The 27864-nt window shown below is 40.5% G+C and overlaps 1 protein-coding gene across 1 annotated transcript; it reads right to left on the bottom strand.

Moving 5' to 3' along the window:
* Positions 1–8063: 8063 nt before the first annotated feature.
* LOC145793264 (cell wall / vacuolar inhibitor of fructosidase 2-like) lies at positions 8064–8549 on the bottom strand. Its single transcript, XM_082876047.1, has 2 exons — positions 8468–8549; positions 8064–8326 (listed from the first exon to the last, which is right to left on the bottom strand). Exons 1-2 carry the CDS (start codon positions 8547–8549, stop codon positions 8064–8066), a joined length of 345 nt encoding a protein of 114 aa, XP_082732173.1.
* Positions 8550–27864: the final 19315 nt, after the last annotated feature.

Raw genomic sequence — 27864 nt, 5'->3', positions numbered from 1 at the left:
TAGCCCGTGTTCACTCTTCGGTTGGAATTCTCTTCGACTGAACAAATCATCAGTTTTTTACCGAAAGTTGGCGAGCAAAATCAGCTTAGTTCGGCGTGGATTTTCAACGTTGGTGAGCAAAGTCAGCTCGGCAACTTACATCTTGGCAAGCAAAATCAGCAAGGCAACTTGCTTCTTGGTGAGCAAAATCCGCTCGGCATGGAACTCCAAAATTGGCGAGCAAGGTTAGCTTGGCAACTGGCATTTTGGCGAGCAAAATCCGCTCGGTAAGGAACTCGAAGGTTGACGAGCAAAGTCAGCTTTGCAACTTGCTTCTTGGCGAGCAAAATTCGCTCGGCAAGGAACTCCACGGGTGACGAGCAAGGTCAGGTCTATAACTTGCTTCTTGGCGAGAAAAATTCGCTCGGCAAGGAATTCTAAAGTTGATGAAAACCATCAACAAACCTCTTGCCGAGTAAAATCCATCCGTCAAGGAATTTCAAAGTTGATAAAATCATCAACCCGTCCGGCAAGGAGTTCCAAAGTTGATAAAATTATTAACAAACCTCTTGCCGAGCAAAATCCGTCCAGCAAGGAATTTTGATCTTTCCGTCAAAATGATTGTTAGTTGCCCATAGGACCGCACTAAATCCACTTGGCGAGGCAAAAATACAACAATTCTCAAGAAAATAGTTTACTTGTTTCATTGCGCCAATGGCAAAAAGGGTTACAAAAATAAAACCAAAACCAAAACTTTAGATTGGCAGAGCTTGATGTTCTAGAAATGGATCGGGCATTTACAAACTGCGAGTTTTATGCCCCTTTTCCTCGGTCTTCTCACAGACGTCTTCCAAAAACCGAACTCCCTATATCTCTTCCATGGTGGTTTACATGGCCATCATCTTGTCCGACTGCATGAACCTTTCCCGCCACTCTTCTATCCGCCGCGACCATATTAGCCTTCTTGGTTGCGGAGGCGGCATCATCCTCCACACGGATGCGTTCATTGATCCGTTGCATCAAGGACTCCATGGTTGTGGGCTGGTGCATTGTAAGCGAATCTCGCAGCCTATGTCCGACTGGGAGACCCCGCTTGTATTGAGTGATCGCCAGATTGGTGGGGCAGTCGAGGATCTCATTGTAAGTTTCCCAGTACTTCGCGTTGTATGCCTTCAACGAACCTCCAGACTCCATCTTGACGCCCAGGAGATGGTCGACCTCCTTCGGTGTTCGAGTGTTGGTTTTGAATCTGGTGACGAAGGCTTCCGCTAGCTGTTGCCACCCCTCGATACTCCCCTCTAGAAGCCTTTTGAACCATTTCAAGCCCAGTTCTCCCAGGCTTACTGGGAATATGAGGCACATCAAGGCGTCATTGTGCCGGTGTCCCGTCATTACTTGCCGGTAATGACTCACGTGCATGTACGGATCCATCTTGCCATCGTACAGAATGAACTTAGGCTGGTGGAATCCGGCAGGGAGCGGCGTACCCTCGATTTCTGTGGACAGCGGCATGGCTATAAGTCTCACCAACTCTTTGTCCACTAGCACAGGGGCCACCACCCTGGGTGCTGGCATTGCCACTTCCTCACTACAATGGACTTGGGTGCTCAACCTCTACAACGCCGGCAATCTCTGGGCTTCTCTACGGTGCGCTCTCTCTTCCAACACATCCGTCAAGTCTCCGGAATGGGTGGAAAAAGAGTATCGCGACGTCGACGACCGGCGCGAGGGGTAGTAAGTGCTGTCGCGGGTGAGGAATCTGCTCTCCCTTGGGCCAGAGTCTCCAACTCCATAGTTTCTGGTGAAAGAGAGAGATGACGTCCTTTCCTGGCGGCGACTGCTAGGATGAGGAGACGGAGTGCGCTCACTGAGGTTGCCCTCTCCAGCAACACCCTTTCCCTTTATCCGGCGTTTCAGCATCTCCATCTCAGCCGCCATCCTGCGAATGAGGGTGTCTTGGTCTTTGAGTTTGTGCTCCAGGCGCTGCGCACGGGACTCCCCTCTTCGTCAACGGGCCTCTGGACTCTGCGAGCTATTAGTACTCCTTCCGCGTTTTTCTCGCGCACCTCTCGAAGAAATCTCTTGGCCCGCCATGGCTGGAACATTTGGGGGGCCTTCTCTCCGTCGGACAGATTCTGGAGTGACACCATCGACGACGGACAGTGGAGATTCATCGTTGTTGGCCATGGAAATGGTCGAAGAAGCTTGAAGAGCAAGGTTTGAGTATCAAAGAGCTTCCCACAGACGGCGCCAATTGTATGGGGGCGAAATATCCTCTGCTCTCCGTACTCCTTGAACTCAAGCTCCACGTAACAGCGTCTGTCCTGGAAACACAAAAACGGTGAGCTGCCCGGCGGCGTGTTGTCGGATAGACCCTTCGACGGTCAAGTAAGATCACTTGAAAAGGAAGAAGAGAGATCTTTTAGAGAGAGAGTGAGAGTTGTTCAGGTTGCTTACCTCCAATGTCCTCCATTCCTCATGTTTCTAGGCTGGCCACCCACCCTCAGGAGTTCTGCGCGCAGTACTTCTGTCGTCCTTATCTGGACGAGCGGTTGTACTGCCCTCTCTATTCCTTACACGTGTACGCGTCAATACCGCCAAACAACAATGGCCAAACTGCCAAACGGTATTGACGCACACCATTGGTGGGTTTCTTCTCTCGCACTCTAATTGGACCCAACAATTTCCACCGAGCTAGGCATAGCACGGTTAGTTCCCGCCTCAATTCCGGTCGACAATCAGGGTCGAGCTCAAAAACCAACCCGGTTGCATGACGCAAAGAGATCTCAAGTCATCACTTAGCTCGGCCCGCCTGCTCAGTGCAAATTCCCCTCACAACTACATCTAAGTCTCTATCAAGTGAGATAAACCCATTGTGATCCTAATCACTTCCCACATACCCAAAGTATTCGAACTCGGTACGCTCTGATACCAAGTTGTAACGCCCTCAAAATAATACACAATACCCAACATTTTAGACATGCATTGATACAAAAGAAATCAACCATTTCTATTCATCAGAGTAATTCTTACAACTGTATTACATGTTAACAACAAAAGCAAATGCCCTATGGGCTTACAGCTTTCCAAGTTAACACTTGGTTACAAAAAGGAGTACTAACTCAATACACATAAAGCCCTTGGCTTGAATTTACATATAATACACCAAAAGAAAATAAGCAAAACAGTCCGCCTGCCTCTAGCCGCCCAAGCTATGTCCTTGGAGGTGGCATGCTACCTGTACCTGAAATGGATGTCCCATAAAGGGTGAGCCACAGCCCAGTAGAGATATGCTACACACAGTATGAGCAATGACTAAGACATTAGCAATTGATAAATGTTCAATTTCTATAAACTGATTCATAGCCCATTTCCATTCCATTTCACTTTTTACATCAACGGCTCAGAACCTGGCCAACCACTTATATGCAATAATGACTCATATTAAACATTTCTCGTTTTTACAATAGATAAACATACTAGTTGTATCAACATCTCAACAGATAAGCATACAAGCTGTATCCATATTTCAACAGATATGCATATTAGCTATATCAACACTTCCAATGACAAGCATATGAGCTGTATCAACACTTCCAAAGATAAGCATATGAGCTATATCAACACATTATCTGACAAGCATATGAGCTGTATCAGTGGAGTCCATCCCTTATCTCCTCCCAAACAACATCCGGTTTAGAGGTCCATTCCCTATCTTCTCCTAAACCGTGGAGTACATCCCCTATCTCCTCCCACACATACAACGTATATACACAAAGGTCATATACACAATCAATCAATACATAACGTTAATGTATTCTATCAACCGTCATACTCTAAGACATATCCAATTGATTAGTTTTAGTTTGCCTAATCATCATGCATTGTCTACAACAATCAAAACTACCCTCCACCAGTAGTCCAAGCAATTATTTCTAAACAGATAATAAAAGTTCCAACAGATAAAATATCAATGTTTTCAAAAGTGAGCGATTAATAAATCTAACTCCACAATTCAACCATATAATGAACCAATTTCATTATTTCCAACTCAATTCCATCTAGCTACAATTTTTCCCAAATTAATTATACCAATTAATTTATTTCACAAATTAGGGTTTTCTACCCCATTTCCCAATATTGACCCAATGGCCTATATATCAACGACCAACAACAAAATCATTATTTTGAAACCCAAAATACATATTCTTGAATCAAAATAACAAAACCCCTTTTCAACACAAAACCCCTTTTCAACATCTTCAAACCCTAACTTCCAAAAATCAACCATTTAACAAAATACCCAAATATCTAGGTCAAAACCCATAGTTGTGAGTAGGAATCCTTACCTCAAAGGATGACACCCAAAGGAGAAGATGACGAAAACGAGGTTGCTCTAAACCACGAGTTTCTCGGATCAATAGATAGCCCTCGACGATCAACAACCTTTTTGTAAAGGCCAAAGGTGAGGAGAACACCCTAGCTACATCAATACTTAGAGAGAGGTTATGGTTTTAGAGAGAGGAGCTCTCAAATGGCTTTTTTGAAAAGTAAGAGAGAGAGAGAGAATGCAAAAAGTGATTTTAAAATGCCCAGCTGCCAACTGATATACGACATTCCCGCTCGAGCGGAAAACACAACGCTCGAGCGTCAAGAACAAAAACTAGGTCCGCTCGAGCGCAAAAAGGCCCGCTCGAGCGCCAAGACACAAGAATAAAGCACATCCGCTCAAGCGCGAAAACCAGTCCGCTCGAGTGTAGATTTCCCCCTCCCAGAACTTATACCCAGAAAGTGCTAGCGCTCGAGCGCTAACAAAACCCGCTCGAGCACTACCGCTCGAGCGTAAAGAAACCCGCTCGAGCGTAAAAATCACACCTGCAGAAGTTTTGCCGGGACACGAAATACTGGGGGGTGTGTAATCCACGCTCGAGCGCAAGAACACCCACTCGAGCGAACCGCCTAAAAACTGGGCAACAAGGAATTGAAACCAAGGCCTAACCAACCTGTAACAACCCTGCCCAAAACATCCTAAAACTCAAACAAAAGGAATTAAATGACGACAACAAGATAGATACAATTACCAACTCCACGGAACCGAGTCCAGAATACAACAGAACAGTAAAGAGACAACCGGGATCGCTATCGCCATGGTATTAATCTCCCCCAGGCAAAGGTCAATAGGCCATGGTATTAATCTCCCCCAGGCAAGGGTCAATGGGCCATGGTATTAATCTCCCTCAAGCAAGGGTCAATGGGCCATGGTGTTAATCTGTCCTAGGCAAGGGTCAATGGGCCGTGGTATTATTTCCCCCAAGCAAGGGCCTATAATCTATGGGCCATGAATATATTTTCAAAAGGGAACTTCATTAATTCGTAAGAAACTAGGGTTTCAATAAACCATTCGATGAACAATAACAGTTTTGATAAATCATCATAACGTTTCAATAAACCATTCGTTTCAATAAGCCATTCAATCATTCATATATCAAATTCGATAACAGTAACATTTTTGAAAATAAATATAACTTGAACATATCTTTATAAAGTTATTACTCACAGTGGGTTAAGTCGATATAAGGCCTCTAAAGTCCACCTAAACAAATCACATAACAAAAAAACAATAAAAGCACCATTCAATATTCATTTCATTTTAATTCAACTCTCTTTATGTGCTCCTAGCTCATTCCATGACTATGTGTGTCCAATTCGTGCCTAAGAATACTTAGAATGTCATGAGGATGCAATTATGCATTTAAAAGAGTTAGTCAAACAAAAATTACTGAAAATAGAGTCCTCGCTTGAGCGCACATTTGGTCGCTTGAGCGGTCTGCAAAGCTCTGTAAAAATACTGGTTGGCCTTAATGTTCGCTCGAGCGGTGACTTCACCGCTTGAACGGCCAGCAAATTTTATGTGCTTTCAAAACCAACAAAATAATTTCCAAATACATTTTCAAAACTTAGACTCTTGCATGAACCAATTTAAACATGTGATTTTATTAATAAAGATGAATCCATGACTAATTTTTCAATTTCTAATACAAAAATCTCTTTGATCATTAAGATTAAAACTAATAATTTCATGAATATAATCATTCCAATATTCTTCTTTCTTTGTTTTATAAAACATAAATTAAAGTTATAAAGCCCTTTCAAAAATCTTTACATGTAAGAAATTTAAATCAAAATCAAACTAATTTTTGATTATCAGATATAAATTATAATTTATTTCCAAATTTAGATTTAATTCATTTTATTTATATCAAACCCACAAATTTTAAAATATGAATTAAACTTTCCAAACTCTTGAAAATTTCATGATGTATGTAAAAATAGAACCCAATTTCATTATTAATAGTAACAAAAATCAAACTTAACTAATGAATTACAAAAATCAATTTCTAAGAGTTTCAACTTAACTTAATTTGCAACCAAAAACTTAATTTATGATCATAGATATTCCAAAACGTGTCTAAATTGAATAAAACTTTTAAATTAAATTACATGCATGTATTAAAGATCAAAATCAAACAAATTCCTGATTTCAAGGCTTTTCCTTTTTCTCTTCGAAATATGAGATTGAATTAGTCAAAATTCTTCAAAATCTAAGATGCATGTATAATTAGAGTATTAAACTTGTAGAATTTACTCATGCATGTAACAATGAGGCTTAATTTCATGTAAGACCACAACATCAAACCCAAAATAATTAATTTCCATAATCATAAACCTAACTTAATGTCTTCATCTTTATTTTCTAATTTCTTCCAAAGTTATACGAAATTGAACCCAAACCGCAGCTTTCTCTCTGTCAATGGTCTACTTCAATCACCTTCTCCAGCGCACACACACACTCTCTCTCTCTTCTGTGTTTGAATTTAATTTCCAGCACATGTATTGCACACACACACAACTTTTCTTGAGGCGTCCACACTACATAGTGCACAGATCCAAGCTGCCAGCACAACAACAATATACACATATCTTATTTCTCTACACACCCACACAGGTTTCTCTGCACACCCACACACTCACAATTCTAGATTTTTCCTTAATTTGATTTATGATTAAGATTAGCTTAATTAAATAACATGTAGCCTTTATAAATCTTAATTAACACATAATTAAATTAATCATAACCAATCACCAATCCTACATAATTTAATTAGTCTAATTGACTTCAATTGAGGCCCAATTAATTATATTTAATTTTTACCATCCTGAATCAGATTTTTAAACAAACTCTCAAAATGCTCCAAATATTAAATTAAACTTATTGTCCTCATCAATTTTGATTTCTCAAACCATTTAGGACTTCAATTTCTAATCAGACTCAAAATTTCTATCAATAAATTACATATTTAAATTGGACCCCTCATAATTCAATTTAATTCACAATAATCACAATTCCGAATCTTCATAACTTGATCAACTCCAATTCGGACCCAATTAATAAAATCTCAATTTTACTAAACATAATCGAATACTTAATTAAACCCCCATATGGTCCGATACTCAAAATTAAAATAATTCAATTCGTTAATTTCACCTTCTTGAGTCACTTAAGCTTTTAATTTCTAATTCCCAAATAGCTCTTTATAAAATTACATATGAATCAATACCAACATTGTTCATCAATTCCACAATTAAATTAAAATAATAATTAATTACATACAAATCACCTTAATTAATTAGATATAAAATATTATAGATGACACGGTCGTCACACATTCTCTCCTTACCTCATTTAAAAACAACACTAATCCTTAGCCCTACAAGAATTAAATCGTGACAAAGTAAGAACGCAGGCTTATGAAAAAAAAATAAAAAAAAAAGAACTACGAAGTTCATTTATTCATTCCATATTGAAAACTAAGATAGAATCTGGTTTACAAAGATGAAATTTAACCAAGCGCGGCTAAAATATCCTCAGCAATTGCTACTAGGTGTTGCACAGCATTATTGTTAGCCGTGAGAGGTGATTTACGCTTATTAGGTTCCTCACCGAATATACCTTCACAAGTGTCAGCATCAGTAAGGGCCAAATCTCCTTGATGGATAGCTTCATTGTTATCTGACCCCACATTCTAAATGGCTTTAGGAATTTCTTCAACGATTGATTCGTACTTATCAGCGCAAACTGTGAGACATTCTTTGAGAACAGGTTCTGTTGTCTTACGAAGTAAATTTTTCACTTGATTGAAAGTAGTGGAAGCTTTAGTAAGTGCAACTTCAAGCATGATACGAGCGAGCCCTTTGGCATCTACCTTTGCACTGCGAGGGTCTGATCTTAGAGTTGAATTGCAAAGATCGGGATATTCAGATTTCTTGCAGGTATCAGCTATTAAATCTGCATGTGAATGGTAATTTAGACTAAAGAGGACAAAAAGAAGAACAATTCTTGTCATGGTGAGTACCATTTTCACTCCTTTCTAAGAGAGCGTTTTGCAATTTTTATTTTTTACTTTTTGATGGAGAACGAGTGTTTTACATTGGACAAGCTCATAAGTATTTAAGCACTCAATTGTAAAAATAGATAGTAACAAAGCATAATCAGCAATAAATGCATACATGGTATAATAGTAAAGTTAAATGAAACTTCAATGCAATCAATGGTCAAATAAGGTAAGCACTAATAGCACAACACAGAGCACTCATTTGTCTTGTTGTATTCGCCACAAAACAGAAAAGGAAAAATATAAAATATATTTCTTATACATTATAAACATATGGTAAGTTAATCAACACCGTAGGAGTCTTCCTAATTTTTATATATGAATATTCATGTGTGTATTTATGAAATTTCAATGCAGTAAGAGGTCAAATAAGCAATAATAACGTAAGACATTCAATCCAATTACAAGACTACCATATTTGGCATGATTGTGTAACACCCTTTGGCCATGTTTGATTTCACAAGATTAATAGTGAGGTATTAATAATCTTATTAAATTAGTGTGGTATTTATTCACTATCCAATTGAATTAGTAGGATAAATTATTTTTTGTCCATTGTTTGATTAGCACTCATTTATCTTGATGTATTCACCACAAAACAGAAAAGGAAAAATATAATATATTTCTTACATATTATAAACATATGGTAAGTTAATCAACACCGGAGGAGTATTCCTAATTTTTATATATGAATATTCATGTGTGTATTTATGAAATTTCAATGCAGTAAGTGGTCAAATAAGCAATAATAACGTAAGACATTCAATCCAATTACAAGACCACCACATTTAGCATGATTGTGTAACACCCTTAGGCCATGTTTTATTTCACAAGATTAATAGTGAGATATTAATAATTTTATTAAATTAGTGTGGTATTTACTATCCAATTGGATTAGTATGATAAATTATCTTTTTGTCCATTGTTTGATTTGTATGGGATAACAAAACTTATGAATGTAGGATTACAACTATATTTATTTTCTTTTCCAATCTTACCCTCTATCAATATATCTTCACAATCTTTACTTTATTTAAAATTTATAAAAATTATTTTTGGCCTTCTAAAATATAAAATTATATAGATTTAATAATAAGTGTTTTAATTTTATTTATTTTTTATATTTCTTTCACCAAATTGATTTTCAAAACAATTTTAAAACAAGTTTATAAAAACCAAACCAAACATGACCAACACACACCCACCCACCCACACACACAAAATGGTAATTAAACACATGCAAACATGTCCACACACACACACACACACAAAATGGTAATTAAACACAAGCAAACATGACCTAAAAGTACACATGCAAAATTATGTTTGAACATAGATTTGTCTAAACATAGATTATGTTCACCCATTAGAACCACATGTAACAGATTATTTTTTTTTGATCCGCCAATCAACTCACTTTCAATATTAAACTAAGAAAAGCAATGTTCACAATAGTTTGTAGAACAGTGATGTGTGTAAGTTAGAAATCACAACTAAATTTCCACATTATCAAATACTATTATATATTCTATTGTGTCGAATAAACCACAATCCCAAACATGTGTACTCATGTATGCCCTCCCAACAAAAGACATACGCACTCCAATTTTCGGTATCGGAGAGACTGAAAAAGCTCTCAACTCGCTGCGCATCCTTGACAATGAGAGAACCTACTGTCAACCTTTGAGTTGATGTGAGGGGGAGCTTCAGAAGTTTAACATTGACACTCCTCCTAGCTTGGGATAAGTCATGTTGATATCCAATATGTGGACTCGCATTTTTTCGCGCCGCCGCCTTTCGGAAAGGGTTTTAAAAGAAAGGCCTCACAGTTGGGACTCCCACGGTTCTGAATCTAGTCTTACAAAGTGCAATGTGAAACTGATAATCACCAAAGAGTCCAAATCCGGCAAACCTTTTTGAAAAATCAATTTTAAATCAAATAATGCCAAAATTGGACTGCTTTGCCAGATACAGGGTCGCCACCTAAATATTTTTGTGTTGAGGAAATTTAGGAAACCCTGACTAGTGCCAAAGGCCACGTGTCCGTCATCACCAAAGTTGCCTCGGCTCAGGAACTTGGGTACGAGAAGGGAAGGTCCTGAAATGAGTATCCCTGCTCGCCCGATCAAAGATCGGCCTCTACTAATCATGATAGACTTTTTATAAACATTATGTGCTCTTGTTCTAATTATTAAACTAGCTTTACTATGTGATGCACACTAACAAGTATAGACTAGTCGCAAGACTTGGAACAATTCAATTCATGTTTGTTTGCGAAAATGGTTTGAATTTGCTACCCTCAAGTGGGCTTAAAAGATGCGGATTTGCCACCCCAAGTGGGCTTAAAACATGATTTTGCCACAACAAAGTGGGCTTAGAACATACATTTGTTGAATCGTTCTAATTCAAACAACAAAGCCTTCATCAACAGGTATTCACGTAGTTCAGCAAGTAAACACATAGCCTCATGGCAAGCATGCGAATCATGGCAATATGGCAATCACACTCATGCAAGTATGCTAAAGCATAAAACTTACCGAGTATATAGCGATCCCGGTTTTCCCTTTCGATATCTGTTGTATTCCAGACTTTGGTTCCGCGGAGTTGGTAGTTGTATCTATCTTATTGTCATCCTTTGGTTCCATTTGTTTGAGTTTTAGGATGTGTTGGGCATGTTTCGAGCAGGTGGGTTGAGCCTTGGTCTAAAATCTCGTTGCCAGGTTTTTGGTTGTTCCGCTCGAGAGGGTCGTCTAGCGCTCGAGCGGAGATTGCACACTCCTAGTATTTTGGTACTCTGCAAAACTTCTGCAGGTGTGATTTCTACGCTCTAGCGGGTCGCGCTCGAGTGGGCTTGTTGGAGCTCGAGCGGGTAGTACATTTTTGGTGTGAGTTTTGGGAGGGGGAAATCTACGCTCGAGCGGACTAGTTTTCGCGCTCGAGCAAATGTACTTTATTCTTGTGTCTTGGCGCTCGAGCAGGCCTTCTTGTGCTCAAGTGTGTCTAGATTTTTGTGTGTGACGCTTGAGCATCCTATTCTCCGCTCGAGCGGGAATGTTGTATATCAGAAGGCAGTTAGGCATTTTTGAATCACTTTTTACATTCACTCTCCCTCTCTTACTTTCTCAAAACCGATTTTGAGAGCCTCTCTCTCTAGAGACTCCCTTCTCTCTTGGGTTTGATCTAGTTAGAGTGCTTCCCTTTCCTTTGGCCTTTGTAAAAGTTGTGTTGATCGTCGAGGGCTTCGTTTTGATCCGTGGATCTTGGAGTTTGGAGCATTTTGGTTTTCTTCATGTCCTTCCCTTGGGCTCCGAATTTGAGCTAGGGATTCCTACTCACTTTTATGAGTTTTGACCTAGATATTGAGTTTTTGTATAAATGGTTTTGGGTTTTGGAAACTAGGGTTTCAACTGTTTAATTTTGAAAAGAGGGTTTTGTTTATTTTGGACCATAAATACGTATTTGGGTTTCAAAATGAGTATATTGATGTTATTGGTAACATATGGATTCTTGGAGTCAATATTGGGAATCAAGGGGAAAATGCCATGTTTGGGTATTTTTGGGTCACTAGTGTAATTAATGACAAGTGTTGAGAAAATATGGAATTGAGTTAAATATAATGAAATTGGCTCGTTATGAGATGGATTAGTGAAGTTGGATTTATTAATCGCTCACTTTTGGAAATATGGATAAATTATCTGTTAATGCATTTATTATCTGTTTAGAAATAATTGCCTTGGGCTACCGGTGGAGAGTAGTCGTGATTGTTGTAGACAATGCACGATGATTAGGCAAACTAAAACTAATCAATGGAATGTGTCATCATATATGACAGTTGAAAGAATACATTAACTTTATGTATTGTTTGATGATGTATATGATAATTGTTTATATGCATTGTGTTCTATGGGAGGAGATAGGGGATGTACTCCACGGTTTAGGGAAGATAAGAGATGGATCTCTAAACCGGTTAATGTTTGAGAGAAGATAGGGGATGGACTCTGGTGATACACCTCATATGCTTATCTGTGGAAGTGTTGATATAGCTCATATGCTTATCTATAGAAGTGTTGATATAGCTCATATGCTTATTTGTTGAGGTCTTGATACAGCTTGTATGCTTATCTATTGCGAAATAGGAAACGTTTAATATGAATTATTATTTCGTTTAGAGTGTGTGGCCAGGTTCTGGGCCACGGGTATGAATTTGGAAATTGGATAAGAAATGGAAAATGAAATGAAACATAGACATAGTGGTCATGTAACGGAAATGGTTTTATGAATTGATTTATGGGAGTTAAACATTTATCAATTGCTAATGTCTTAGTTACTGCTCATATTGTGTTTAGCATATCTCTACTAGGCGTTGGCTCACCCTATATGGGACATTATTTTCAAGTACAGGTAGCATGCCACCTTCAGGGACATAGCTTGGATGGTTGTGGGAGTTGAAGACTCTTTTTGATTATTTTGTTTGTATTACATGTATATCAAGCCAAGGACTTATTTTGTATAGAGTTAGTACTCTTCTTTTGTGTAACCAAGTGTTGACTTGGAAAGCTGTAAGCCCGTAGGGCATTTTCTTTTGTTGTTAACATGTAATACTGTTGTAAGAACTACTCTGATGAATAGAAAGGCGTTGATTTTCTTATATTACTGCATGTTTGAATGATGGGTATTATGTATTATTTTGAGGGCGTTACAACTTGGTATCAGAGCGTACCAGGTTCGAATACTTTGGGCACGTGGGAAGTGATTAGTATCACAATGGGTTTGTCTCGCTTGATAGAGACTTAGATGTAATGTTATGTGCTTATATGATAACATGTTTATGTGATTAATTGGGTATGGGATTTAGTTTCTAGGATGTTGATTGGATCCTTGGGTTTCTGTGAGTCTTGTTGGAAAAGCACTTGATCAATGCTATTTCTAACCGGAACTCTAGTAACGCCTCGGGACTATCATTATCTGGAAATGAAATTCGTAAGTGCTTATGTGATTGTGTGCTTACATGGAATGAATTACAGTTGTCCATGCATTAGGATACGAGTGTTATAGCTTCGGCACATTTATGAATGTGCTAACGTTCTTCGTTACCATTATTAGGATGACAGGACGAGGACGAGGTGGTAGACGTGGCAGGCGGGGTAGGCAGGAGATGCCTTTACCGGATAATATTCCGGTACAACAAGAGGGAGTTGGTCAGGCCAATGTGGCCGAGCCAGTGGGTCAGCAGGCTATGAGTGTCTTGGCCCGAGAGATAGCAGGAGCTTTGGGTATTCTCAAAGTTGGGAATCAGGATCAGGCCCACGTTGCTGAGGCAGGGCCTTCTTTTCTGGAGAGGAAATTCTTCCGGTCTAACCCGGACGAGTTTGTTGGGGATCCGAAAGAGCCACCTAAGGCTAACGAGTGGTTGGAACAGATGGAGAAGATGTTCGAGATGCTTGGCATTGAGGACGGGGCTTTAAAGGTGACCCTGGCATCCTTCCAACTGAAGGGAGATGCGGGTCAATGGTGGAAGTACGAGAAGGGCAGTGTTGGTGGTGCATGGGGGGCTTTTGTGGATGCCTTCCAGGAGAAGTTTTTATCTTCAGCTGCTAGGGAGAAGCTGAGGGAACTGTTTTGCCAGCTTAAATAGCAGGGTTTGTCAGTGGCCGAGTTTGAGGCTACTTTTAATAGCTTGTCCAGGTTTGCACCTGAACTTGTGGCGTCCGAGGAATGCCGTTGCTTTGAGTTTGAGCGGAAGTTGAGGTGTGGACTCAAGTTGAGGGTTGGAGGGTCGTTCATTCGAGAGTATAGACGTTTGGTGGATGCTGCAGCTCATATGGAAATTATGATGCAGAAGGAGGATGAGGAGAAGCATAGAGGTTCCAAGAGGAGCCAAGATGGCCAAGGTGATGGCAGGAGACAGAGGGGTTTCAACCCTCTGTAGTCTCAAGGTGGTTTGGCTAGATCGACCTTTCCAGTGCCGAGTGCAGGCTCTGGGAGAGGTAATCAGGGAGGCTTGACTTGTTTCATATGTGGCCAGCTGGGTCACAAGTCTTCGGTTTGCCCGCAGAAGGGAGGGGGTCGGTGAGCTGCTTCTTCTTCAGCTAGACCTCAGGGCCAGAGTCAAGGCAGGGGCCAGTTTTTGTCTTGCTATCAGTGTGGTCAGCCCGGGCACCTGAAGAGGTTTTTCCCACAATTGAGTGCCACTTCGGGGGCGTCTGGTTTTAGGCAGACGCAGGGTTATCAGCCAGCTCAGTCTGTGCAGGCCTCAAGGACCAATCCGGGAGCTTCGTCATCCTAGTCAGTGCAGTAGTCTTTTGCTCCTAGAGGTGAGCAGGTGGATCAGGGGCCTACAGGGCGCGTGTATGCTGTTACCGCGCAGGACCTAGTACCAGCTCCATCAGTTGTGAGAGGTACCTTTCTGTTTTGCAACTCGATTGCTAGTGTGTTGATTGATACGTGTGCATCTCATTCTTTTGTATCTGTTGCATTCACATCTGTGTTGGAGTTGGAGTTGGCACTATTAGCATCTCCTATATGTGTTGTATCACCTATTGGGGGTGAATTGATTTTGAAACACGGATGTAGAGGTTATGATATAGCGGTCGCCGACCATAGGCTTCCTTTTCCTTTTGTTGTCATGCCCATGAAGGGTTTTGATGTTATTTTGGGTATGGACTGGCTATCGTCATACCGGGCTGTTATTGAATGCTACCGCCAGAGGGTCACAGTTTGTACCTTGAACAGGGAGTGTTTCCATTTCTTGGGGGATCGGGTTGGTAGTGTGTTGCCACTGGTGCATAATCCGCGAGGGCGGAGTGAGCTTAGTGGTCTTCTTGCTAGCCTTTTGAGTAGTGAGTGTGATGAGACCCAGATTGTGTTGCCGAGGGTGGCCTGTGAGTATTCGGATGTCTTTCCTGAGGATCTCGTTAGTTTGCCACCTCACCGACAGATAGAGTTCTCTATTGATTTAGTGCTCGGCACAGCGCCGATTTCTATGGCACCTTACCGTTTTGCCCCAGCCGAGTTGAGTGAGTTGAAGATTCAGCTCCAGGAATTGTTAGATAAGGGCTTCGTCCGCCCTAGTGTTTCATCGTGGGGAGCACCGACCCTCTTTGCTAAGAAGAAAGATGGTGCCTTGAGATTGTGCCCCGTATAGATGATTTGTTTGACCAGTTGAAGGGTTCCCGTTATTTCTCTAAGATAGACTTGAGATCAGGTTACCACCAGTTGAGGGTCAGGGAGGAGGATATTCCTAAGACGGCATTCCGTACGCGGTATGGCCATTATGAGTTTCTGGTGATGCCATTTGGGCTTACCAATGCACCGGCAGTCTTTATGGACTTGATGAACCGGATCTTCCGGAAATTCTTAGATCAATTTGTAGTCGTTTACGTGGACGACATTCTGATTTATTCGCCTTCTGAGGAGGAGCACGAGGAACACTTGAGAGTGGTGCATGAATTGCTTAGAGCCCATAGGCTGTATGCCAAGTTTGGGAAATGTGAGTTCTGGCTAGGAGAAGTCAAGTTCCTAGGCCACGTGGTATCCGGGGAAGGAGTGTCTGTTGATATGTCCAAGGTTGAGGCAGTGCAAGATTGGGCACAGCCTAAGAGTGTGTTTGAGATCCGCAGTTTTCTGGGATTAGCAGGGTATTACCGCCGGTTTGTGAAGGATTTCTCCAGGCTAGCTTCACCATTGACTAGATTGACGCGGAAAGGGGTCAAGTTTGTGTGGAGTGAGACTTGTGAAAAGTCATTCCAAGAGCTGAAAGTTAGATTGACCACCACTCCAGTTTTGATTATTCCGAAGAAAGGGTTGGGTTATGCGGTTTATTGCGATGCCTCACGAGAGTGTTTAGGTTGTGTGTTGATTCAAGACGGGAAAGTGGTAGCTTATAGCTCACGTCAGTTGAAAATACACGAGAAGAATTACCCTACGCATGATCTTGAGTTAGCAGCCGTGATTTTTGCCTTAAAGATTTGGAGGCATTACCTTTATGGTGAGAGGTTCGAGGTGTTCTCGGACCATAAGAGTTTGAAGTATCTTTTTACACAGAGAGACTTGAATTTGAGGCAGAGAAGGTAGATGGAATTCATCGAGGATTATGATTTTGAGTTGCACTATCACCCGGGAAAGGCCAATGTTGTGGCCGATGCCCTTAGTAGGAGATCCATTAGTGATGTAGCTTGTATAGCCATCTGGGAATGGGAGATGTTGGGTGCACTTGGCGAGTTTGATTTGCTTCTGAGCGAATCTATTGAGGCTGCGGCCTTGTTTTCTGTTGTTGCGCAACCTACACTTGTGACTCGAGTGTTAGAGGCACAGAGAGGTGACCTTGAGGTAGAATCCCTCTGAGAGAAGATCTCGAGTGGGAAGGTTGAGAAGGGTTTGACGGTGTATCCCGACCTAAGTGTGAGATACCGAGACCGTTTGTTTGTGCCGGAGTCTTGCCGAGAGGAAGTACTCCGAGAGGAAGTATTCCGAGAGTTTCACTATTCACGTCTTGCGGTGCATCCGGGAGGCACTAAGATGTATCGGGATTTGGGTCGCCAGTTCTGGTGGCGGGGAATGAAGAGAGATGTGGCAGTCTTCGTGTCTAAGTGCCTTACTTGTCAGCAAGTGAAGGCTGAGCATCAGAGGCCAGCGGGTTTGTTGCAACCCTTGCCTATTGCCGAGTGGAAGTGGAAGCATGTCATTATGGACTTTGTTGTAGGTCTTCCGAAGATTCAGCGGGGTAGTGATGCTATTTGGGTGGTTGTAGACCGGTTGACTAGATCAGCGCACTTCATTCCTATGCGTGTGAGAGATTCGGTAGATCATCTTGCCGACTTGTATATTCGGGACATAGTGAGGTTGCACGGGGTCCCAGTGACGATCATCTCAGATAGAGACCCTTGTTTTACTGCTAGGTTGTAGCAGAGTTTGCAGAGTGCCTTGGGCACTAAGTTGACCTTTAGTATAGCTTATCATTCTCAGACTGACGGGCAGTCCGAGCGTACTATTCAGATCCTTGAGGATATGCTTCGAGATTGTGTCCTTGACTTTAGTGGGACGTGGGAGAGGCACTTGCCCTTGGTGGAGTTTGCCTACAACAACAATTTCCAGTCTAGCATTGGTATGGCATCGTTTGAGGCCTTGTATGGCCGACCGTGTAGGTCTGCAGTTTGTTGGGCTGAGGTGGGTGATGCACCTTTGTTGGGTCCGGAGTTGGTAAGAGAGACGATGGAGAAAGTTGAGCTTATCCGTAGGAGGCTTGTTACAGCCCAGAGTCGCCAAAAGAGTTATGCCGACCGTAGGAGGAGGTCTTTGGCATTTGAGGTAGGTGATCATGTTTTCATGAAAATATCACCTAGGCGATGTTTGATGAGGTTTGGGAAGAGTGGGAAGTTATCCCCTCAGTTTATCGGTCCCTTTGAGATCCTTGAAAGGATTGGAGAGGTTGCTTAATGTTTAGCTTTGCCACCGCAGTTGTCCGGAGTGCATGATGTGTTTCATGTGAGTATGCTTCAGAAGTATGAGCCAGATCCATCCCATGTGTTAGATTGGACCAACTTAGAGGTAGATGAGGATGCCTCGTATGAGGAGAGACCGATTCGGTTCTTGGATAGGCGGGATCAAGTCTTGCGAGGCAAGACCATTCCCTTGGTAAAGGTTTTGTGGAAACATCACGGAGTGGAGGAAGCCACTTGGGAACGTGAGTTGGAGGTCAGCGAGAAATATCTGGACTTGTTTGTTGACGTGTAATCATGCATTGGAAATTTTGTAATCTTATTGAACCTTAAGAGCATTATATATGTCTTAAGTTGTAAAACATTGTGAATGTTTTGTTTTATGGAAGTATTGTAGAACTTGCCTCACATTGGAAGTTTGTTATAACATTGTATATGTTGAATGTATCGTAGAAATGGAGATATATCATGAATGTGGAATATGATATAGAATTGTGAAACATGTATGTAGAAATTGATGAATTTCGAGGAAAGCATGTTGTTAATACATAATGAGATATGTGGTAAATTGCCTCTTGAATGGAGATGGAATGACCGGAAATGGGTCGAGTTGTTAAACTTTGCATTTGTAATAATGTTGGGAATTGAGAAAGTCTTGTTTCTGAAAAACTTGTATTTAATTTCGGGGACAAAATTCTTTAAGGGGGGGAGGTTATAGCGATCCCGGTTTTCCCTTTCGATATCTGTTGTATTCCGGACTTTGGTTCTGCGGAGTTGGTAGTTGTATCTATCTTATTGTCATCCTTTGATTCCATTTGTTCTAGTTTTAAGATGTGTTGGGCATGTTTCGAGCAGGTGGGTTGAGCCTTGGTCTAAAATCTTGTTGCCAGGTTTTTGGTCGTTCCGCTCGAGCGGGTCGTCTAGCGCTCGAGCGGAGATTGCACACTACCAGTATTTTGGTACTCTGCAAAACTTCTGCAGGTGTGATTTCTACGCTCGAGCGGATTTCCTGCGCTCGAGCGGGTCGCGCTCGAGCGGGCTTGTTGGAGCTCGAGCGGGTAGTACATTTTTGGTGTGAGTTCTGGGAGGGGAAAATCTACGCTCGAGTGGACTGGTTTTCGCGCTCGAGCGGATGTACTTTATTCTTGTGTCTTGGCGCTCGAGCGGGCCTTCTTGCGCTCGAGCGTGTCTAGATTTTTGTGCGTGACGCTCGAGTGTCCTATTCTCCGCTCGAGCGGGAATGTCGTATATCAGAAGGCAGTTAGGCATTTTTGAATCACTTTTTACATTCACTCTCTCTCTCTTACTTTCCCAAAACCGATTTTGAGAGCCTCTCTCTCTAGAGACTCCTTTCTCTTTAGGGTTTGATCTAGTTAAAGTGCTTCCCTTTCCATTGGCCTTTGTAAAAGTTGTGCTGATCGTCGAGGGCTTCGTTTTGATCCGTGGATCTTGGAGTTTGGAGCATTTTGGTTTTCTTCATGTCCTTTCCTTGGGCTCCGAATTTGATGTAGGGATTCCTACTCACTTTTATGGGTTTTGACCAAGATATTGAGTTTTTGTATAAATGGTTTTGGGTTTTGGAAACTAGCGTTTCAACTGTTTAATTTTGAAAAGAGGGTTTTGTTTATTTTGGACCATAAATACGTATTTGGGTTTCAAAATGAATATATTGATGTTATTGGTAACATACGGATTCTTGGAGTCAATATTGGGAATCAAGGGGAAAATGCCATGTTTGGGTATTTTTGGGTCACTAGTGTAATTAATGACAAGTGTTGAGAAAATATGGAATTGAGTTGAATATAATGAAATTGGCTCGTTATGAGATGGATTAGTGAAGTTGGATTTATTAATCGCTCACTTTTGGAAATATGGATAAATTATCTGTTAACGCATTTATTATCTGTTTAGAAATAATTGTCTTGGGCTACCGGTGGAGGGTAGTCGTGATTGTTGTAGACAATGCACGATGATTAGGCAAACTAAAACTAATCAATGGAATGTGTCATCGTATATGACAGTTGAAAGAATACATTAACTTTATGTATTGTTTGATGATGTATATGATAATTGTTTATATGCATTGTGTTCTGTGGGAGGAGATATGGGATGTACTCCACGGTTTAGGGGAAGATAGGGGATGAACCTCTAAACCGGTTAATGTTTGGGAGAAGATAGAGGATGGACTCCGGTGATACAGCTCATATGCTTATCCATGGAAGTGTTGATATAGCTCATATGCTTATCTATAGAAGTGTTGATATAGCTCATATGCTTATCTGTTGAGGTATTGATATAGCTTGTATGCTTATTTATTGCGAAATGGAAAACGTTTAATATGAATTATTATTTCGTTTAGAGTGTGTGGCCAGGTTTTGAGCCACGGGTATGAATTTGGAAATTGGATAAGAAATAGAAGATGAAATGAAACACAGACATAGTGGTCATGTAATGAAAATGGTTGTATGAATTGATTTATGGGAGTTAAACATTTATCAATTGCTAATGTCTTAGTTACTGCTCATATTGTGTTTAGCATATCTCTACTGGGCGTTGGCTCACCCTATATGGGACATTATTTTCAGGTACAGGTAGCATGCCACCTCCAAGGACATAGCTTAGATGGTTGTGGGAGTTGAAGGCTCTTTTTGATTATTTTGTTTGTATTACATGTATATCAAGCCAAGGACTTATTTTGTATAGAGTTAGTACTCTTCTTTTGTGTAACCAAGTGTTGACTTGGAAAGTTATAAGTCCGTAGGGCATTTGCTTTTGTTGTTAACATGTAATACTGTTGTAAGAACTACTCTGATGAATGGAAAGGCGTTGATTTTCTTATATTACTGCATGTCTGAATGATGGGTATTATGTATTATTTTGAGGGCGTTACAGAGTACTCCAAGCCAAAACAAAAACTAGTTAGAAAGGTGCATGATCCTAACTATACAAGATGCCTAATGCAACACATACAATATGAAATTAATAGGCTCGGCTACTAATATGGCACTTGATTTGATTCAATTTGATAACATGCTTTTAAACACGTGTTCAAATAAGATATCGAAATTGCTATGCAATTTGAATGGCGAATCGAGCCTCGGTGCATGCAAGACAAATGAATGGATGCAAACATACAAGCATAAGGTATGCTAATTGAAAATGTCCCTAAACTAACCATCAAAAGCGGTGAAATAAAAGGGAAAAAGACGGGGTTAGAAGACATGCACACACGTACGCACACTTATTACAACATTACACCCTCTCGAAGGAGGGTCCGAATGAATAGGAGCTAAGCTAATCTGAGCTAAACTAACTAATTATTACAACACAAAATGAATTAACTAGCTAAACACTATAACTAGCTAATTACAAAGTAAGTAAATTAGCTACCACCAATTAACTAAATAAAGTAGTTAAATGGCTTCGCGGGCGAGGGACGCATGCATGCTTGGTTGGTTTCCTCTCGAAAATCCACCGCCTTGCCACTGAACACCTCTGTTTGCACATTTTTTGACCATTGAAAATTGTGCCAATTTCCAGAACACCTCTGCTTCCACTTAGGAACACACTTGTGCAAAATTCTCATTGATGGCCGGTTGGCTACCAATGGTGGCTGTCAGCTATTTTTGGTGGCCGGTCGGCAGAAGCTGGTGGCCGGTCGGCTACCCCTTTCCTAAACTTCCCTTTTTTGCTACAACGGAGAGAAAATAGAGGCAAAACAATGTATTCTCAAGGTTTGTGTCTACTGTTACTCTCCTTATCATCACACAAGCTCAGAGGAGTGCAACTCTTGGCCCTAAAACCATCAACCAAGAATTTTTCATGCATGATGGCTTACGAACCAAGCTTTTACAAGCTTAATGAGGGCAAAACAAGACTCAACAACACCACAACCCTATCATGTAGGATCAAGGGTGATGGTGACCAAGAAAAGCGGATCGTTTCATCACTTTGAGTATGAAACGTCCCATTTCTCTCATGTTCGAATTAACGTTTGATCCGAACACATGCAATGCAACACGAAGATGCTTATGTTGCACACTTTTACTGGTCAAATTTTATTTACTCATTTATGTTACCAAACCATTCTTTAGTCAATTTGTCCATTGGTGAGTGTCTTCTAAAGCGAAAGAAGTGTCAACCAAGGAGTAGTTCAAGGCATGAGGAAAACTTCATGCCGTTGATAATGAACCCTCAAAGGAGGATTAAACCATTAAGCATGAGCCTCAACCTCAAGCTTAAACAACCCTAAGGTTGAAACACCCTCAAAACAAATGAAAAAGTGAAGAAATAAGGGAGATTGTAGAGATGAAGGTGTTGAAATTACATGCAAAATAATACTAAAACATGCAATCAACTCAAGAAAATGATGTTTAAAGACCTAAAACACCAAACTAGTGAAGCCCTTCACACTACAGCTATGCAATACAAAGCTCAAAAGCAACAACCAGCCCAAAACAAATGCAAAACAGCCCAAAATATAGCTTAAAATATTCTGAAATTAAGCTAACACAAGCTATAATAATAGGCTACAACATGAAGCATGCTAGACCAGTAAGCAAGACACAAGGAGGGGAGGCTACCTCCTCCATTTTTGGACTTCAAAACATGTTTTTATTCACTGAAATAGCTTTGAAAAACAGTGTTTAGCAAAAGGGTGGGAATCACAAGGGCCAAGGCCTCCAAAACAAGGTACAAAGAAGGGCTATCAACCCCTCAACCTTTAATGGCCTTAGGACCTAAGCTTCAGCCCAAAAACACAGAGTTTTTATAGCCCAAAATCAGTTGGAAAACATGCTGGAATGAAGACAAGAGTAGCTAAAACATGAGGTTACACTACAACCATGCAAAAGACTACTCATACAACATAAATAGCCCAAAACATAGCTAAAATAGCCCAAATCAGAGGCAAAAACATGCTGGAAATAAGCTAAGTTAAGCTACAAAAATATGCTAACATACAAAGCTAATTAGGCATGCAAACAAGACACAAGGAGGGGAGGCTAACCCCTCCAATTTTGGACTTCAAAACAAGTTTTCCGCCACTAAAAATCCTTTGAATTTCAGTGGTTAAAAGGCCAAAAAAAGCTAGTCTGAAAGTGATGAATGAAATCACAAAAGCTTTAACAACAAAGGAGTGAGAAAGGTGAACCACCCACTAACTTGAAATGGCTTTAAACCAACACTTTTAACCCATAAAACAGTGGTTTTTCAGTTCAAAAACACCCCAAAAATAGTAAAAAAAGATGGCAAAAACATGTATGAAAAACAAGCTTAAAGGGTAAAGGTTATACCTCTTGAAGCCAAGCACACTTTAGGCACAAATGAGGCACCAAATCAAGATAAAATCACCTTCTAAAGCTCAAAGAAGGTCCCAAGGAATCTCAGCCCGAAGATAAGCAATTTTGGTTAAGGGTTGATAGGCAAACTAGAAGTGTATCTCTACTTGTATGCACAAAAGGGCAAGAGAGAGAGAAATCTAAAGAGAGAGAGCATTGTAGAGAGAGAGGCTCCCAAATCTTTCTAACCTTGAAAACAATAGAGAAGTCCTTCTATATATAGAAATACAAGAGCCTTGGTCGAAAATATCAAAGAAGGGACAGCTGGAGCAGTGTGAAACAACTAGAGGGAAAATCTCTGTAAAATCTGAGCTTCCCTTGTACCAGTGGCCGACCGGCATCATTGGTGGCCGACCAGCCACCATTTGTGGCCGACAAGGGTCACTCTTGGCCGACATATGGCCATCAAACCCCATTTTTGGCCGACACATGGCCAACAAGCTCCATTTGTGGCCGACAAGCAAAAATTGGTTTCTGGCCCCGACTTCAAACAAGCATATCTCCTTCATCCAAACTCCTTTGTAGGTGATTCTTGAGTCTAAATTGAAGCCCCGGAAGTATTCTTTCCATTGGTGGCAGCCTGACATCAAAATTCCAATTGTACAAAAAGATATACCTCTTTTAGTGAAGACTACTCAGTTTTGGTTCTAACTGGATTGATGCCCAACTTCAACCAGCCATAGCTCATCTGGGCTCGGCTTTAGGAGATTCTTGAATGTAAAATGATGCCCTAGAAGTCCACTTTCCAATGGTGGTGGCCTCATAGCTGAAATCCAAGTGTATAGAAGGATAGGCCTGATTTAGCAAGGGCTACTCGACTCTCTCTTAACGATTCGTGCCCAACTTCTTCCCCAACTGGCTTCCGTCTCCTCCAATTTTCTTCAACTCCAAACCTCTAAATAAGGTGTTTTGAAACAATTTTCAAAGAGTTCACCTCTCTTTCATTTATTTCCATTTTGTCCTTGCTCGGTTTACCGAAAAGTGCAACATTTAATGAAATATGAGCCTCGGAACATCGTAGAAATTTTTTTCAAAAAATATTTTTAAAGAGAGGGTTTTAAGGTCTAAAAATCATTTTGGTCAAAATAGTTTTGGTGCAAAATGGGGTGTAAGGTTGGGATTTGAAGCTCCTTTTGCCGAAGAAATCGAACCGTTGCACAACATAGCCTTCGTCCGGCCTTCGTCCTCGAACAATCAACCTGAGACCCCCAAGTCTTAAGGGCGGTCAAAAATAGGGTGTCTACACAATCCTCTTAACAATCTCACCCAATCTAGTGTCCATTTTGTCCAAAAAAGAGCTGAGTGTCTCCATCATTGTAGCAATATTACTTGTGATTCCTTCAGTAGTCCTGCCTCTTTTTGTTCCTCCCTTGCTAAAGGTAGAAGAGTTAGATGCATTTCCATTTGTAGACATTGAACACTCAAAGTCAACAACATTGAATTGCTTAGTAGGAGAACCATCACCCTTCTCCCCCATGGCTTCCTCCACTGCAATTGCTTCAACTGCATCTACGGGATCTTCAGCTAACTCACCAGTGGCTCTATCTTTGCCAAAGAGAACAAGCCAATCTTCATAATATAGAAATGACTTGTTTTGCATAGAAGTCGCACTTGGTTGTCTTTACACTAGTTCAAAAGAAACAAAGAACATTCAAGCATGCAGCACATAAACAAAAGTACAGGGAGTGAATATGTACTTGGAGCTCTTTCAACAAGAGCTCAAATTAAAGGTAAGCTAAATGAGATCAAATTGAAATGGAGATGAATGGGATATCTAGTAGTTATGATGAAATGAACACTAAAAAATAGAAGAAAAAAACTTACCCAAACAAAGTTTTGCCAAACATCATCACTGTCAACAAGAACCATCTTCTCAGTGTCATTCCATCTAAACCCACTAAGCTTAGTCATTTCATACAAAAGGCCATAGTGTTTCCTCTGAATTTTTATCTTTGATTCAATGTGAGGACAAGCACGAAGGTCACTTCCAGGAAAAGTCATGACTATTCTCTTCTCAAGTTCACCATAAAACCCTGACTTAAATTGCCCACTGTCAACCTTCTATTTAGGATTATTACACAAATCTCTCATTGCACTTATGAGAAACCACTCCTCCCGCTTCGTCCAAATCCTACGACTCCCAATTGAACCAGCATCTGCCTTTCCCTTACTTTTCTTTCGAGAACGACTGGTAGCAACACTATCTATGCCTATAATAATGATGTACAACACATATTATTGATTTAATAGCTCATTCTAATATACAAAATACAAGTATGGAAGACAAGGTGAAAATATGATTAAAAAGTGAGCATGAACTATATAAAAAAATAAAAAATAAAAAAAGCACTCTTGATATTAAACAACTGCTCAATCTACTTAAAATATAGATATTATTATGCAATCATGAAAGCAACAAATGGTTCTCCATGAAATAAAGATTAAAACAAATAAAATTGATTAGCTTAAAAATAAAAAAAATAAAAAAAAAATTCATTTCAACTACGTAAGATTCTCATTACATATTTTGAAAATATGAAAATAGACAAGATTCTCATCATTACAAATAAATATTTAAATAAACTATCTCAACTACGGAGGATTTCCACCAACTCCTCTATTTGCTTGCCATTCATTAAACATTATGTTTGCCAATGTATCCCTCCAATCACTCCATTGATTTGATAGCTCTACTGTATTGATGAACTCTTCTCCTAAATCAGGTTGAGGTATAGGAGTGTTATTTAACTCGAACTCAAATGGATCCACTGGCATTTCACGTCTGATGAGGTTGTGGAGAAGGCAACATGTAGGTTTTGATTGGGTAGTACGAAGCAGTTCTCAATATTGCCCACCTAATCTTGAGTAACCCAAAACACCTCTCAATAACATTACAAGCAGCTGAGTGCTTCGTGTTGAAACCCCTTTCTCTCCATGTAGAGAGGTGATAGCGTTACCCTCTATATAGCTATAGCGACCCCGGTCTTTTCCCTTTAGATTATTGTATCCGGACTTAGGTTCCGTGGATCCTGTCATTATATATTGGTTGTTGTTGTCCTTTAATCTCTTTGTATATTGAGTCGTGGGTTGTGTTGGGAAGATTTGGAGCAGGTTGGTTGAGCTTAGGAACCAAGTCTAGTTGCCCAGATTTTGGCTTGTCCGCTTGAGCGGGAGTTTGGGCGCTCGAGCGGAGAATACACCCATCCAGTATGTCCTATGTAGTGTTGGACGCTCGAGCGGGGGATTGGCCGCTCGAGCGGGAGGTTGTGAGTGACGATCGAGCGAGGAGTTGGGCGCTCGAGCGGGGACCTGTCTGCAAAAACTTCTGGGAGTGTGCATCCGCAGCTCGAGCGGGAGTTTGGCCGCTCGAGCGGGAGTCTGTGAGTGGAGCTCGAGCGGGGGTTTCCACGCTCGAGCGAGGCGACTGTTATAAAAATCCGTGATCCGACTTTCTGGATCATTTTTCATCTCCCTTTTGATTCTAAAACCCTAGAACCGTCTTCTCCCTCTCCCTACACCCCTTCTCTCTTAGGTTTGATCTACTTAGAGTGTATTTCTACCTTAAGTCCTTTGTTAAAAAGATAGAGTGGGTCGAGGGCTTCCGTTTAATCTGAACAATCTTGGGTTTGGAGCACTTTGATTTTTCGTCATCTTCTCCATTCAAGTTCTTCGCTTCGAGGTAGGGACTTCCTACTCCATATTATAGGTTTTGTTCTAAGTTTTGGTATTTTGATATGTTAGGGGTTGTTTGGTAATTTTGGGAAAAACCCTAGTTGTTGTAATAAATTAATTTATATAATTAATTTAGGGAAAATTGGGGAATTTAGTTGAATTCATGGAATTAATGAATTTATTGATTAAGTGGTGTAGTTGGTAGTTTAATCACTCACCTATGAAAATGTTGGAATTATGTTAGTTGATACATTTATTTCCTGTTTAGAAATAACTGTTTTGGGCTATCGGTGGAGGATAGTCATGATTGTTGTAGACATTGCATGTGGATTAGGGAAAACTGAAACTAATCGCATTGGTTAAGTCATTGATTTAGACTGTTGAATTAATACAGAAAATACATGTATTGATTGTGTGTTGTATATGACAAGTGTTTAATACATTGTATATGTATTTTTGTTTGGGAGGAGATAGGGGATGTACTCCACGGTTTAGGGGAAGATAGGGGATGGACCTCTAAACCGGATTTTGTTTGGGAGGAGATAGGGGATGGACTCCATTAGCATCACTATTATGTGTGCTTATTGATATTGAAGTGTTTTTTACATGTTATGGATACAGCACTAAAATGTGTATCAAACGGGAAGTATGAAGTGTTTTGATATGAGCCTGGGTCTCATTTGTTTTGTTGATATTGAAAGTAATGTGAATATGATATATAGTTCACTGTTGTAAGTTTGGCCAGGTTCTGAGCCATGTTGATAATAATGGAAAGTGAAATGTGTCTTAGACATTAGTGTCATGAGACTGTATAATGATAAAATTGATTATCTTGGTTAACCATCTATTGAATGCTATTGCTTTATTCAATGCTTATATTTGGTTTAGTATATTTCTACTGGGCTGTGGCTCACCTTATATGGGAACACCATTTTCAGGTTCAGGTGATAAGCTACCTCCAAGGACTTAGCTTGGAAGGATTTG

Source organism: Camellia sinensis, chromosome 6 (assembly GCF_055761805.1).
Source record: "Camellia sinensis isolate YWXY chromosome 6, ASM5576180v1, whole genome shotgun sequence".
Classification (NCBI taxonomy): domain Eukaryota; kingdom Viridiplantae; phylum Streptophyta; class Magnoliopsida; order Ericales; family Theaceae; genus Camellia; species Camellia sinensis.
The sequence above is the reverse complement of the archived record's forward strand: the minus strand, read 5'-3'. Positions and strand labels throughout refer to the sequence as shown.